This window comes from Thamnophis sirtalis, unplaced genomic scaffold, assembly GCF_051295495.1.
Source record: "Thamnophis sirtalis isolate CommonGarterSnake01/CBP01778 unplaced genomic scaffold, rThaSir2_p1.2 scaffold_2, whole genome shotgun sequence".
Lineage (NCBI taxonomy): Eukaryota > Metazoa > Chordata > Lepidosauria > Squamata > Natricidae > Thamnophis > Thamnophis sirtalis.
Genome location: NW_028261382.1, coordinates 174,378,913 through 174,393,123, shown reverse-complemented (window position 1 = coordinate 174,393,123; position 14,211 = coordinate 174,378,913). Strand labels below are relative to the sequence as shown.

The following is a 14,211-nucleotide window of genomic DNA, read 5'->3' as shown; positions in this document are numbered from 1 at the left end:
CAGTGGTGGGATTCAGCCGGTTCGCACCTATTCGGGAGAACCGGTTCGTAACTTTCTAAGTAGTTCAGAGAACCGGTTGTTGGAATAAATCTCATTTTGTTTTTTCCCCACTTTACAGGGCTAATCCTGTAAGGAAGGCAGGAAGGAAACATTCTGGTGTTGTTTCTAGTCTAATCTTTATTGCCTTGCTTACAGAAACTGCCTCTCCGGTTAACCCTTCTTACATTGTAACAGCTAAGGCAAAGTGCTCATCGACCTGAATAAGATTTAAGATTTAAGATTTAATTTATTTGTATGCCGCCCTTCTCCAGGAGGGACTCAGGGCGGCGAACAACTCAAAAGGGGAAAGGGGATACAAACACAATACACGTAATTAAAATACACGAAAATCACACAGCCATACAAGTCGAGAGGGGAGGGGAACTCATCAACCCCAGGCCTGCTGGCACAGCCAGGTTTTGACGGCTTTCCGGAAGGCCTGGAGAGGGGTGAGGGTCCGAATCTCCGCGGGGAGTTCATTCCAAAGGGCAGGAGCTGCAACAGAGAAGGCCCTCCCCCGGGTGGTAGCCAGATGGCATTGGCTGGTAGACGGAACCCGGAGGAGGCCGACCCTGTGCGATCTAACAGGTCTGTGGGAGGTAATGTTGAGCTGGCCACGCCCACACTGTCACATGACCACTAAGCCCCGCCTACCCACCTGGTCATTAGGACAGAGAACCGGTTGTTAAATTATTTGAATCCCACAACTGATGCTAACCTATTAAGGTCATGGAAGGTGAACTCCAAATATAATTTGAAGGTGTTTTGATTTTTCGATCCTATGAAATTGATAGAATCAGAAAACATGATTTATTATAAGGTTTGCCACCATGATTAGGCGGGATTCTAGCATTATTAAAGGTTACCCGAATTGTTTCGAGTTTCACATACTTATTTGCAAACTCCTCTGTGTTTTATAAGGCTCAAAATTTACATTTAATTGAAAAAACACATTCAACAGCTTATCCCTCCATCACACCTCTCTCTACAATAGAAAAAGCTGCTTAAACAGAGATTTTATTTTTTTTCTGCTGAAGGGAAAATCCCTGGCTTCTCCCATTACGAACGACTAGGACAAAGCCAACTGCTCTGATGACCACATTAATCCCTGAATCAAAATAATCTGATCGATCTTTTTAATCTTTTGCTATTTTTTTTTAAAAAGAGTAACATTTATTTTCAAAATTAGTACCGTGTGAATTTTATGTCTTGAGGGGGAAAACAAATCTAGATTAAGACCCGGCTTAATAGCTTGCCTGGTGTAGCTACTGGGGGGAAAAAAGCTGCATCAACATTAATTCTAAAGAAATTGGAAAGTTTCTCCTGCAATGCTTTAGGGCAGTATTTCTCAACCCCAGCAATTTTAAAATGTGGTGGAATTCTAACTACCAGAATTCCCCTTGCTTCTAGCCACAGCTGCTTGTTCCTTGAGCAAAACTCTTCAGGAAGATTGCAAAAAATAGAGAAAAGTCTGCTCAGGTATGACCCATCCAATCCAAAAACGGAACACAGGTAATTCTTGACTTGCCATTACAGTTAGAACCAAAATTTTGGCTACTAAGTGATGCAGTCATTAAATGAGTCGTCGCATGACCAGATCCAATTTTATTATGTTTTATCCATGGATATTAATATTAGCAATATAAGCCACCCTTTCTAAGCAGTTTACAGAGTCAGCATATTGGCCCCAAACAATCTGTTTTCCTCATTTTACCGACATCGGACGGACGGAAGGCTGAGTCACCCAGGAGCCGGTCAGGATCGAAGGAATCGAACTCCTGGCCATGTGAGCAGAGTTAGCCTGCAATGTTGCATTCTAACCACAGTGCTACCACTGCTCTATATTAAGGGAATCACATGTTGTTTAAGTCAAGTGTTTCTCAACCTTGGCAACTTGAAGATGTCCGGACTTCAACTCCCAGAATTCCCCAGCCAGAATTCTGGGAGTTAAAGTCCGGACATCTTCAAGTTGCCAAGGTTGAGAAACACTGTGTTAAGTGAATCATAGCATGTAAATTTGGCTTCTCCAATTAACATTGCCTGCTGACTGGGAAGTTCCCAAACCATGATTATGTAACTGCAAGATGCTTCAACCATTATCAATGCAAGCTTTCTGCCAAGGACCCAAATTGCAATCATGTGACTGCATGATGGTGGGGCGATGGTTGTAACTCTGAGGATGGGTTTTAAGTAACTTTTTTTCCAAGGGTCTCGTATAACAGGACCTTAACAGGAACTCCTTTACAGAATAATCTTCATGAACTGTGGGCATTGCTCAATTTCCTTTTACCAGATGTCTTTAATTCTGCAGAGGATTTTGACTCATGGTTGGATACTAAAAATTGTCTTGGTGATACGGGCTCTACATGGGGCTGCCCTTGAAGAGCATTCGGAGACTTCAGCTTGTCCAGAATGCAGCCGCGTGAAGCAATTGTGGGTGCACCTCGGTACACCCACGTTACACCTATCCTCCGCGAGCTGCACTGGCTGTCCGTTGGTCTCCGGACTCGCTTCAAGGTGCTAGTTGTTACTTTTAGAGCCCTACATGGTATTGGACCTGGGTACTTGAGAGACCGCCTCCTGCCAATCACCTCCCTACGACCAATTAGGCCTCCTCCGAATACCATCAGCTAGCCAATGTCGACTGTTGACCCCTCGGGGGAGGGCCTTCTCTGTGGCCGCTCCGGCCCTCTGGAACGATCTCCCCGTGGAGATCCGGACCCTCACCACCCTTCTGGCTTTCCACAAAGCCACTAAGACCTGGCTGTTCCGGCAGGCCTGGGGCTGATGAGTTCCCAGCCCCACTTAAACTGTTGTGACTGTTGCTCTGTTTTTAATTTGTTTGTTTTGTCTTTTGTGGTATCCCCCCCTTTCCCCCCCCCTGCTTGTTAGCCGCCCTGAGTCCCTCGGGATAGGGCGGCATACAAATGGAATAAATGAAATGAAACATCAAACTGAATAAATAATCATAAATCAAGAACTAGCAGATTGTCACACAGAAAGCTAAACTGTCATGGTGGGATTGAATTATATACAGACCATAATAGGCTCCACTCAATGGAAGAGAAAGAACTTTTAACCACAGTTCCAGTTCAATATGTGTACCTGAGCATCATCTGTATGTTTAATTTAAACACGAAGAGTAAATTCTCTATTTCATACAGATGCGCAAGTGGAATATTGATTTTAATATTCACTAAGAAATTATGTTAATTCTGATATTCAATACTGGACTGACAAAACGAATAACTTATTCATATATTGGCTATTTGAGGGGAGGGCAAGAGCCGAGGTGGCGCAGTGGTTAGGGTGCAGTACTGCAGGCCACTTCAGCTGACTGCTATCTGCAGTTCAGCGGTTCAAATCTCACCGGCTCAAGGTTGACTCAGCCTTCCATCCTTCCGAGGTAGGTGAAATGAGGACCCAGACTGTGGGGGCGATATGCTGACTCTGTAAACCACTTAGAGAGGGCTGAAAGCCCTATGAAGTGGTATATAAGTCTAACTGCTATTGCTATTGCTATTTTATTTTTTCTTTCAAATTATTTATATATTACCTCTGTTAGGAATGGCTCAAGAGTATATCAGGGGTCATTTTATACAAAAAAAAAATGAAGTAGTAAGACTGGAGAACTTCATTAAGTGCTGCCTTTTGCCGTAGACACAAACAAATCTTTTTTTTTTTTTAAAGCTAAGCTATATTTTGGTTTTCGTATCTACAGAAGGAAAGATATAAAAGAACCAAAGTGAGAAACAAATACCAGGTCTTGGTTTCGTGACACCGTGTGCCTCTGACTTTAAGCTCATATTGCAAAGCAAATTTCTTCGCAGTATGATTCCACTAAGTTTCAGATGAGATTGTGTGCATCAATCCAGTCTCTGTTTCTTACAGACACAAACCTTCATCTCCCCTCTGTTGATAAATCCAAGTTTACCCATCTCCCATTTGATCAGGGGTGGGTTTCAACCGGTTTGCGGCGGTCCCCACGAACCGGTTGGTCGGTGAACCCGGAAGTAAGTAACTTCCGGGAACGCCGAAGGGCCCACCCACCCGCCTGCGCTCCTTACCGGTCTTTGAAGTCTTCTGCACTTCCACGCAGGCGCATGGCACATACAGCGCCTGCGCGATTCTCCGCGAGCAGCTGGAGCATCGTGCAGGCGCCTAGACGCATGCGTGAACTGCGCGCGTCCACGAGGACACTGCCGCCCCGTTCCAACCGAACCGGTTGGAACGGGATTAGCAACCCACCCTTGCATTTGATGCAATGTTTAGCTTCAGAAAAGTGGCCATTCGCATTATTTTTTCATTCTAGAGCCGAGGTGGCGCAGTGGTTAAATGCAGCACTGCAGGCTACTGCTAGATCAGCAGTTCAGCGGTTCAAATCTCACCGGCTCAGGGTTGACTCAGCCTTCCATCCTTCCGAGGTGGGTAAAATGAGGACCCAGATTGTTGGGGGCAATATGCTGACTCTCTGTAAACCGCTTAGAGAGGGCTGAAAGCCCTATGAAGCGGTATATAAGTCTACTACTATTGCTATTTGCTATATTGCTATAGTCTAACGAAGGCCTAAGCAGAATTCTTAACGAGAGGGAAGAGCATGACTTAGCAATTATGTTAATCATTCGGACGTCATGCGTGCAAAATGTAATGCATTTGGGGGTTTCTGATGAAACAGGAACACCATGTCAAAAGCATGATCTGAAGTGGTGCACTCTCGCCCGAGCTGAGATGCACCGTTCAGCAGCATGGAACTGTGCTTTTCAAAGGAACAACCTCCAATTCTATCTTCTCTCTTCGTTGTGTGGTTAACCTTCAAAGGCCCGCTACTCTTAACACGCCATTTCTCTGATGTAACTTTGAACAATTAATTCAGCGAAGTAGGATCGAGGGGCTGTCATTTCATGTCTGTCTCAGAATCGAAAAGGGAAGGCTGAAGCAAATGGGAAACGCATCTATATTTCATCTTTTAAGAGACAAAGCAGTTTCAAATTACAAAACCACAACAACTTAAACTGAATTAAAGTAGTTTTGGTCCCTTCACCTTCTCCTACAGCTTTCGCTTCTATTTTCAGTCTGGATGAGGGGGTTCTGTCTAAACCATGAGGAATATGAAAGACGGCCAATTGAAGCAAAGTAGCTTCCCAAGCCAAAGTTTGAAGTTGTTTTACTTGGGTAAATGCTGTTTAAAATTAACCAATCTTGTCCAGAGTTGGGCCGTAAAGGACATTAAAAAGACAGCGTTCCTCAGAAATGGCTGGAGAAACTGAAGACAGAGACAGCATGTGAAATGAAGGCTGAGCATTTTCTGGCTGCAGTTTCTGATATTCGCAGAAGAAATGAAACTGTCCCCCTTTTAACTCTGAAACTAAAGTTTAATGGAAATTATAAAGTGAAATTATTTTCCTTCTGACACGACTTTTGCGATGGTGCAATGTTCAAAAGGAGCTAACAGGAATGTGGGTTTCTACCTATTTAGATTTTCCAGGTTCTGGAACTAAGTGTAAAACAGCAACAATTGGGCCGGGGAGAGGACAGCCTGGAAGTGCCAAATATTCCCTAAGAAAATAACACTTAAGGAGAAGTGAATAGCTGCAAATAATAATGGATCTATTTTGAAAAGGAAGTAAGGGCTCTAGATAAGGGGGAGCAAATGGCATTTCCCTGGTCCAATTTTAATTTCTCAAGAAGATACACCATACTGCATGCAGATCCCAAAAGGTCTGCTTTTTTTTTTTAAAGCAAAATCAGACTTTTGCCTATTGAATAAGTGTTTACAAACTTGGCAACTTTAAGACTTGTGGACTTCAACTCCCAGAATTTCTCAGCCAACTGGGGAAATCTGGGAGATGAAGTCTAGAAGTCTTAAAGTTGCCAAGTTTGAAGAGCCCTGCTATAGAATATTAGCCCTTGAAGCTAAGATTGTTTTTAATTTTTAATGTTATATTTGTTATTTCAAACTGCTTGCAAAACCGATCAGAGTGACACCCCTATTTCTTTCAAATAAGTCAAACAGAGCCATTGTCCTTTGGGAGGATTAAGCATAAGGGGATAGAGTTGTAAACCCCCAGCCCCAATGCTAGGGATGCAATGCATAGTATTTTTCAAAAGCCACTAATAAAACTCATCTTACCTTTATAATTTCCAAGGAACAAACCAGGAAGTATCTGTCAGAGGAACAAAATAATATCAAATGTCAATCTTTTGTGGTAATATGGTATGACGCAGTTCGATTTGCATACAGAATGGAACATAACATCACACTATTCAAGCAGAGTTAAGTTTTACATTCTATTTCTCGAAACATTCCCACACTGTTTTTTTACACTTAAATGGGATGTTTTATTACAATGTCCTGTAGTTTTAAGACCAGTGTAAAAAAGAAATAATTCTCCAAACAGGGGTATACAACCTGATCTAGATTGTCAAAGGTTGTAAAATGTGTCTTGCTAGATGTTCTACTTACAGTCCAAAATATTTGAGGGTTAGAAGATTACCAATCGAAGAGAATATTTGTCAGGCGGGGTTCAACAGTTAGATGAATTGCTCTGCCTCTAAACTGACATATGTTATTTCTAAATTGGTTTGCTTGTATATTTCTGGACTCTATACAGTATAAAAATTCTTAGAACAAGACAAGGAGACGTGGCTGGGAGCTCCATTCCCAGTTTTATTCTTGGTCTTACCCACCATAGCAATCATGTTGTGGAAAAGACAAATTGCTTCATTGTTCATCGCACACTCACAAAATTTTAAATTTAGCCCACTGGACTCCAAAAGGTTGCAAACCACAATGGGAGCCAATAGAAAGGAATTTCCGATTTTTCCAACATACAGGTAGTCCTTGATTTATGGATTCCACCACAAAACCGCGGTAGACTAAAGCGCGCTCGACGAAAGCGCGTACATGACGTCATCACAGCGCGATGAAAACAGCACGCTGTGAGCGGTAAACTTAAAATTAACGCGTAAATCTAAACCTAACCCCCCCAAACCTAACCCTAAACCTAACCCTAAGCCTAACCCTTAACCTAACCCTAAACCTAACCCTAACGCTTAACGTAACCCTAAACCTAACCCTAACCCTTAACCTAACCCTAACCCTAAACCTAACCCTAAACCTAACCCTAACCCTAACCCTAACCCTTACCTTTATGTGAATCGGCTTGCTTTAAAAGCGCTTTTTAAAGCGCCCTTTTTTCTCCGCGGTCGTATTTGTCGCGCTGCTGATGACGTCAGGTACGCGCTTTAATCGGGCGCGCTTTAGTGGACCGCGGTTTTGACGGGTCACGGATTTATGACTCACAACTGAGCTCAAAAATCCCACCGCTAAGCAAGACGCTTGTTAAGTGAGTTTTGCCCCATTTTACAACCTTTCCCATCACCGTTGTTAAGGGAATCACAGCAGGGATTAAGTTAGTAACAAAGTTGTTCAATGAACATGGCTCTTCCCATCCATTGACTTAGCTCGCCGGAAGACATCTGGGAAGGTTACAAATGATGACCACGTGACATGGGACTGTACATCGCCATAAATACATGCCACTTCCCAAGGGCCCAAATTCTGATCGTGGGGGATGATGCAACAGTCATAACTGTGAAATATTGTCATGTCACTTTTTCCAGTGCCATTTTAACGTTGAACAGTCATAAAGGAATGGCTGTAAGTCAAGGACTACTTATAATCATCTGGAAGTCTAGCACGCTGGATGATGCTTAGGAAGATCACCCAAAATGAGGTTGGAGGATGTGCTCAAGGCACATTGAACTTATTTATTTATTGGTTTGGTTTGGTTTATTGGATTTATATGCCGCCCTTCTCCCAAAGGACTCAGGGCGGCGTACAACATTAATAAAAAACACATATTACAAAAGTTAAAAAAATTAAATAGAACATCCAAAACAAACCCAATTAGCAGTTCAACTTATATACCGCTTCATAGGGCTCTCAGCCCTCTCTAAGCGGTTTTACAGAGTCAGCATATCGCCCCCCTCAGTCTGGGTCCTCATTTCACCCACCTCGGAAGGAGGGAAGGCTGAGTCAACCTTGAGCCGGTGAGATTAGAACCGCTGAACTGCAGATAACAGTCAGCTGAAGTGGCCTGCAGTACTGCACCCTAACCACTGCGCCACCTCGGCTCTTATTTAAGATTAACAATAACTTTAAAAAAAAAAAAACGATTAAAATTAACAATAATCAATCATTTATTTTGTTTTGTTCAGGCCAGGCTGGCTTGCCGGAAAAGCCAACTTTTTAGGGCGCGTCAGAAGGACCGGAGGTCGGGGATTATACGAAGCTCCGGGGGGGGGGGCAGCTCATTCCAGAGAGACTTGTATGCTGCCCATTTTGCCTAGAGCAGTGATGGCGAAACTTTTCAGCACTGAGTGCCAAAAACGGAGCCCGCTCACCCACCTGCCGCACGCTTATCTGGGACCTGGGAGAGGAGATGCCCAGGGGGCACCCCTGCACCGGAAAACGCACTTATGGTTTCCAGTGGGCGCATGAGGGGGCGGGCCAGCTAAACTTCCGGTTACTGGTGCACATGTCCCCGTGACGATGAGTTGGCGCATTCTCCCAGCGGAAAACGGAAGGGCAGCTTTTCCAGTTTCCGGCACTGCTGAAGGCTAGCGGATTGTCGTATGCACATGTGCACAGGGAAACCCAGAAGAGGAGCAGGCGAAACCACGCGTGCCAGGCGACATGGCTTCATATGTTACTTCAGGCACGCGTGCCGTAGATTCACCACCACAGGCCTAGAGGTTACCACGCTCCGGTTTTTTAAATTTTGAAATGTTGGCAGGCATGGAAAAGCCTGAACTCAAAAGGGAAACCGAGGACCAGCTTTGCAGAGATCTTTTCTTCTTTAACCCAACATACCTTCGACCGATTAGATCGCACAGATTAGGCCTCCTCCGAGTTCCATCCGCCAGTCAGTGCCGACTGGCGACTACGCGGAGGAGAGCCTTCTCAGTAGCAGCTCCGACCCTTTGGAACGATCTCCCCGTGGAGATTCGCACCCTCACCACCGTCCAGACCTTCCGCACAGCCCTTAAGAACTGGCTATCCCGCCAGGCCTGGGGATAAGATTCTGATTCGCCCTACCCGAATGTTGAATGAAAGTTGTGTTTTATTGTTTTATTTTTATTTATGCACTGTCTTGTGTTTTTGTTTTGCACCCCCTTCCCATGTATTGTAAGCCGCCCTGAGTCCCCTCAGGGAAAAGGGCAGCCTATAAATCATAATAAACTACAAACTACAAACTACATACCGAAAAGCCTACCAGCTTCCACAAAAACCACTGTCAAAATTTAGCTCGCCAGTCATGATCTTTCCCAAGTCGGCTCCTTTGACAATGGGAAAGAAGGAGGCAGGAAACTTGTTGATCATTTCAGGAATGCAACCCCGTACAGGATATCTGAGGTAGGATGTTTCCCGCGAATACTATGCCTTGTAGATTGTGATAAATCAGCGACATGTGGCAAATGCCTGTGTTAAAGCAGTAGGAGATTCTCTTTGGTTTTTACTTTGTTGTTTTTTTAACAGCTACTAAACTAAACTGCCGGCAGAATAGTTCTTAGGATTGCCGGCTATTCGGCTATTTAAAAAAAAAAAATCTCTCTGAGGAAATCAGCAAGCATATAACGGCCTGTTTATTTGCAAATAGAATAGGCTAGAATTCTTTAGAATAGAATAGAATTCTTCAGTGGCCAAGTATGATTGGAAACAGTGGTGGGATTCAGCCGGTTTGCACTTATTTGGGAGAACCGGTTGGTAACTTTCTAAGCAGTTGGGAGAACCGGTTGTTGGAAGAAATTTTTTGTTTTTTTCCACTTTACAGTTTCTTAGTGTCACCCATCCATGGACAAAGCAAGTCTTCATTCGTGTGAGATGTTTACTTTCTTCTCTGTTTACATTAATAATCACAATTCTCCCAAAGGTGCTTTTTTCAAAAGGCAACTGGAAGTTTGGTTTTCCTTGAAGACATTTTGCTTCTCATCCAAGAAGCTTCTTCAATTCTTCAGAACAGAACTGAAGAAGCTTCTTGGATGAGAAGTGAACCGTCTTCAAATCTCAAATCACTTCTAATCTCTTGTATATATATATCTCTGTATTGCCAAACCAAGCAAGGATTGTCCAAATCGGACATTGATCATACTGAAGAAGATCTCTCTAGATGGTTGCTAAAAGTTAGCACTGACTTGATGTCACACAATCAAATCAAACTATAAAGATTTAATACATTAGGAGCCCACCATTATTTAACCCTGCCAGGTTTCCTGCCCTATTAAAAAAAAAATAGCTGTATTACAGGGGTGTCAAATTCAAGGCACGCGGGCCAGATCTGGAAGCAGCGAAGGACCGGGGTGCCTCTGTCGGCAGAAACAAAGCTTGGGAGGGCCATGCACCGAGCTTCGTTTTCGGCTATGACAGCCTCCTGCAGCCAGCGTAAATGGAGCACACAGGATTCCAAGCTCAGTTTTCACTGGCAGAGCACTAGCAAAACAAACTACTAGCAAAAGTGGATCCCCCCCACCCCAGCCCTGCCCAGGCCACCACAAGCACCCCCGACACAAGTGACATTGAGCTGGCCATGCCCAACCTGGACACACCGACCTGGACAGGCCCCCCCTCCCTACCCCGAAATCAAACACAACCCTGATACGGCCCTCAATGAAATCCCTTGCTGTAGAATGTTGCAAAATCAAGTACTAATCTCCCATACCACTTTATTTGCAAAGAATGCGTGACACAGAAATTATTGGGGGGGGGGGGAAACCATGGGTGGCTGAAGGTCAATGCTTGCTTGGAGGTGTGCCCACCTACCCAGATCATTTCTTACACAAATGTAAGATGGGGGTATGAGAAAGCATTCTGGGCAATTGTGCAATGTATAGAAGTTCAAATTTCAAACTTGGATTTATTCAGGTTTTGTGACTCAGCAGAAGTTTGCTGTGAGTTGAGTCGGGATGCAGGAGTAACAATGCAGCTGGGGCTCGTTAGTGTCGTCTTCTGGAGATAAAAGGACGGATGGTGCCACGCCCTGGTTGCAGAAGTCAACGTTCATCATTCATCGGTCGTGGTTTGTTTGTGAGAGACACTTGGAGAAGTGATTTGCTTTCTGTAACCCTGATTCAAGGAGACGCTTGGAGAAGTGAATTGCTTTGTAAGAGTTTTGTTTTTGCATTCTGTTATCTTCTTGTCAGAGACTTTATTTATGTTTATTTTTGGGCTCACAGCCAGCGTGAGTCGAGGTTGATAAAGTTCCTTTCTTTTAATTCTGTCTGACTGTCGTCTTTGAATGAGCAGAGAAGGGGGGACAGAACACTCAGGAGTTTGAGACATTTAGTTCACTGAAAATAAGGCAAGTGGAACTAAAGGATTATGTTATTATTTGAGATGTTCCTTCCACTGAAGAGCATTTTTGCTACACTAACTCCTTTTTCAACTCCTGGGTTGCAAGAGAAATGCTAACCTTAAGACCTCTGCAACTTCCTTTCACTGCAAGATGAATAGCAAAAACATTAACGAGAATTTTGTCTGTTTTTCATCATGAAAACAATGAAGAAGTCTTTTTTTTTCTTCCCCAAAAGGAATGTGGGTGAGATTTTTTTTTGCTGCTACGGGACCCACGGCAGTTCAAGGTGGGACAATTGGTTTTTCCTTATTCTCAAGCATCGCAGTCGAGCTTCAAAATGTTTTTGATGAGGGTTTTTCAGGAAATGAAAATGATGATGGCATGGAAGAACCCTTACGTCTTTTAAGCACAATAATTTGGGTGATAGGCACGTACGTATTTCCTGCATTTACACTACAATCGAAATGGGAAACATTCACAATGTGCTATCACGCTTAATATAATTTAAAGCCTGCTCGGAAGTAAACACTGCCACTAGGAAAATTTAGAGAATAGAAGAGGATGGTTTTGGCTGGAAGCTATGAATCACTTCTAAAGACAGCAAAATACAGATAAGAAAGATGCCCGGTTCAGAATGGCAAGAGGAAAAAAAACAGAGAAATGATGAGTTGGTTTGAAGAGAGAGATGATGACGATACATGATTAAAACATCTAATAAATATTTATATATAGGACAACTGGGGAATGACAGTAAATCAGTAATGTATCACATTTTGGTACATAGCATAAAACAGCCCCAAGTCTGATGCTTGGCCTCATTTTCCTTAGTTTATGGAAATTGCAGTGCCAAACCTAGCTATTGTTTTTTTTTTGTGCCAAGATTGCCCGTGTAAACCAAAGGGAAGGCACCAAGCTGCCTTTGATTTTATATTTATTTCTACGATTTATAGGCTGCCCAATCCTGGAGGACTCCGGGCGGCTTACAACGAAGAAAAAAGTAATAAAAAATGAAAGTAAAAACAGGTTAAAATCAGCACACATACATTCGTTATGATCGGGGCTGGACCTCAACAATGAGGTCAACAGCCCCAGGCCTGTCGGAACAGCCAGGTTTTAACAGCTTTTCTGAAGGCCATGAGAGTGGGCAAGGTCCAGATTTCTGGGGGTAGCTCGTTCCAAAGGGTCGGAGCAGCCACAGAGAAGGCTCTCCTCCGGGGAGCCGCCAGCCGACATTGTCTGGCTGACGGCATCTGAAGGAGGCCCACCTTGTGAGATCTCACCGGCCGTTGGGAGGAATGTGGCAGTAGGGCAGTCTCGGACTTTATAGCATCTTATTGGGCAAGATGAGCTCTGCCATCCTCTGGCGTCGAGGTGGTGCAGTGGTTAAATGCAGCACTGCAGGCTACTTCAGCTGACTGCAGTTCTGCAGTTCGGCTGTTCAAATCTCGACGGCTCAGGGTTGACTCAGCCTTCCATCCTTCCGAGGTGGGTGAAATGAGGACCCAGATTATGGGGGCAATATGCTGACTCTGTCAACCGCTTAGAGAGGGCTGAAAGCCCTACGAAGCGGTATATAAGTCTAACTGCTATTGCTATTGCTAATCTCACCGGCTCAAGGTTGACTCAGCCTTCCATCCTTCCGAGGTGGGTGAAATGAGACCCAGACTGTGGGGGGCGATATGCTGACTCTGTAAACCACTTAGAGAGGGCTGAAAGCCCTACGAAGCGGTATATAAGTCTAACTGCTATTTCTATTGCTATTGGAGTAAGTAGGAAGCGATCCAGCAGAGCCTGTGATGCCGAAGAGCATCTAATCTAAAATCAAGCTAAGGTTAAACAACCTGGAGACCAAAAGAGAGGGTGTGAAGGGAAGAATGTCAGTGAATGTCTCTCATTCCACTCTACGTAGGTTCTAAGAGCTACATAGAGTGGCATTACCGATTGGTCAGACCCAAGGCAGGAACAAACAATAGCCAGATGATCCAAGCACCAATTGTGGCAACAGCAGCTGTTTGCAAGCTCTGGAGGCTGTCCGGGTCAGTAAGGGGAAGGAAGTAAGCCTCTCCGGCTTAAGAACAAAGGGAGTTTTGAAAATTGAAGTAATCCCACCAGATGATTTCTCTTCTCCAAACCATATATAGCTTTGACCAAAACATAAGACTCAGTTGACCAACTAAGGCAACTTATGAAGGTCAAATCAGATCCAGGGGCATATAAATCTGCAGTTTTAGCACCTGATTTTCATCAGACCTTTACATGCTGCCTTGGTGCCACGCCAAGCTCTTAGCTACTGTCATTGAACACAAATATGGCCAAGCCCCCTCACTCACCAAGGAACTTCCTTTTCTCATTCCAAGTTGACCCTAAGTACAACAGGGCAACTGTTAAAACCTAACCTTTGTTCTTATGCCAAGACGGCCCATGTATTACAAAAGGGAAGTATCAAAGTGCAAAGGGAGGGGATGAGGTTTGTTGTGATCACACCCACTTCCCCTAGTGTGCCCCACTCACACCTTGCAATGAAGTCATCACAACAACTGAGCTTAACACACACAGCCGAACAACACATTCAAGCTATCCCCTGCTTCCTCTCCAAATCTTATATAGGCGAATCAAATTACGATTGCATGGACAAGTTGAAATTTAGAACGAAGAAGGGTTTCACCCTAACCATCTGCAGATATGTAGCTCAAACCTCATTTCTAAAATCTGTGCATTCAGTTCTGGAGGAGGAATTCAATTTCTTACAGCCAAGTCAGTTACATTATTTCTGTCTTTCATCCATTTGTATGTGGATAAGCAGGAAATTAACGGGGGG

General features: G+C 44.0%; 1 protein-coding gene across 1 annotated transcript in view; it reads right to left on the bottom strand.

Annotated features, from left to right (window-relative positions):
• The window catches only part of DUSP22 (dual specificity phosphatase 22), a 42,048-nt gene that overhangs the window by 24,553 nt on the left and 3,284 nt on the right, over positions 1 to 14,211 (bottom strand). Inside the window, exon 3 of the mRNA XM_087707532.1 lies at positions 6,170 to 6,203. Coding sequence (XP_087563658.1) covers positions 6,170 to 6,203 — 34 coding nt within the window. The remainder of the gene's footprint in view (positions 1 to 6,169; positions 6,204 to 14,211) is intronic.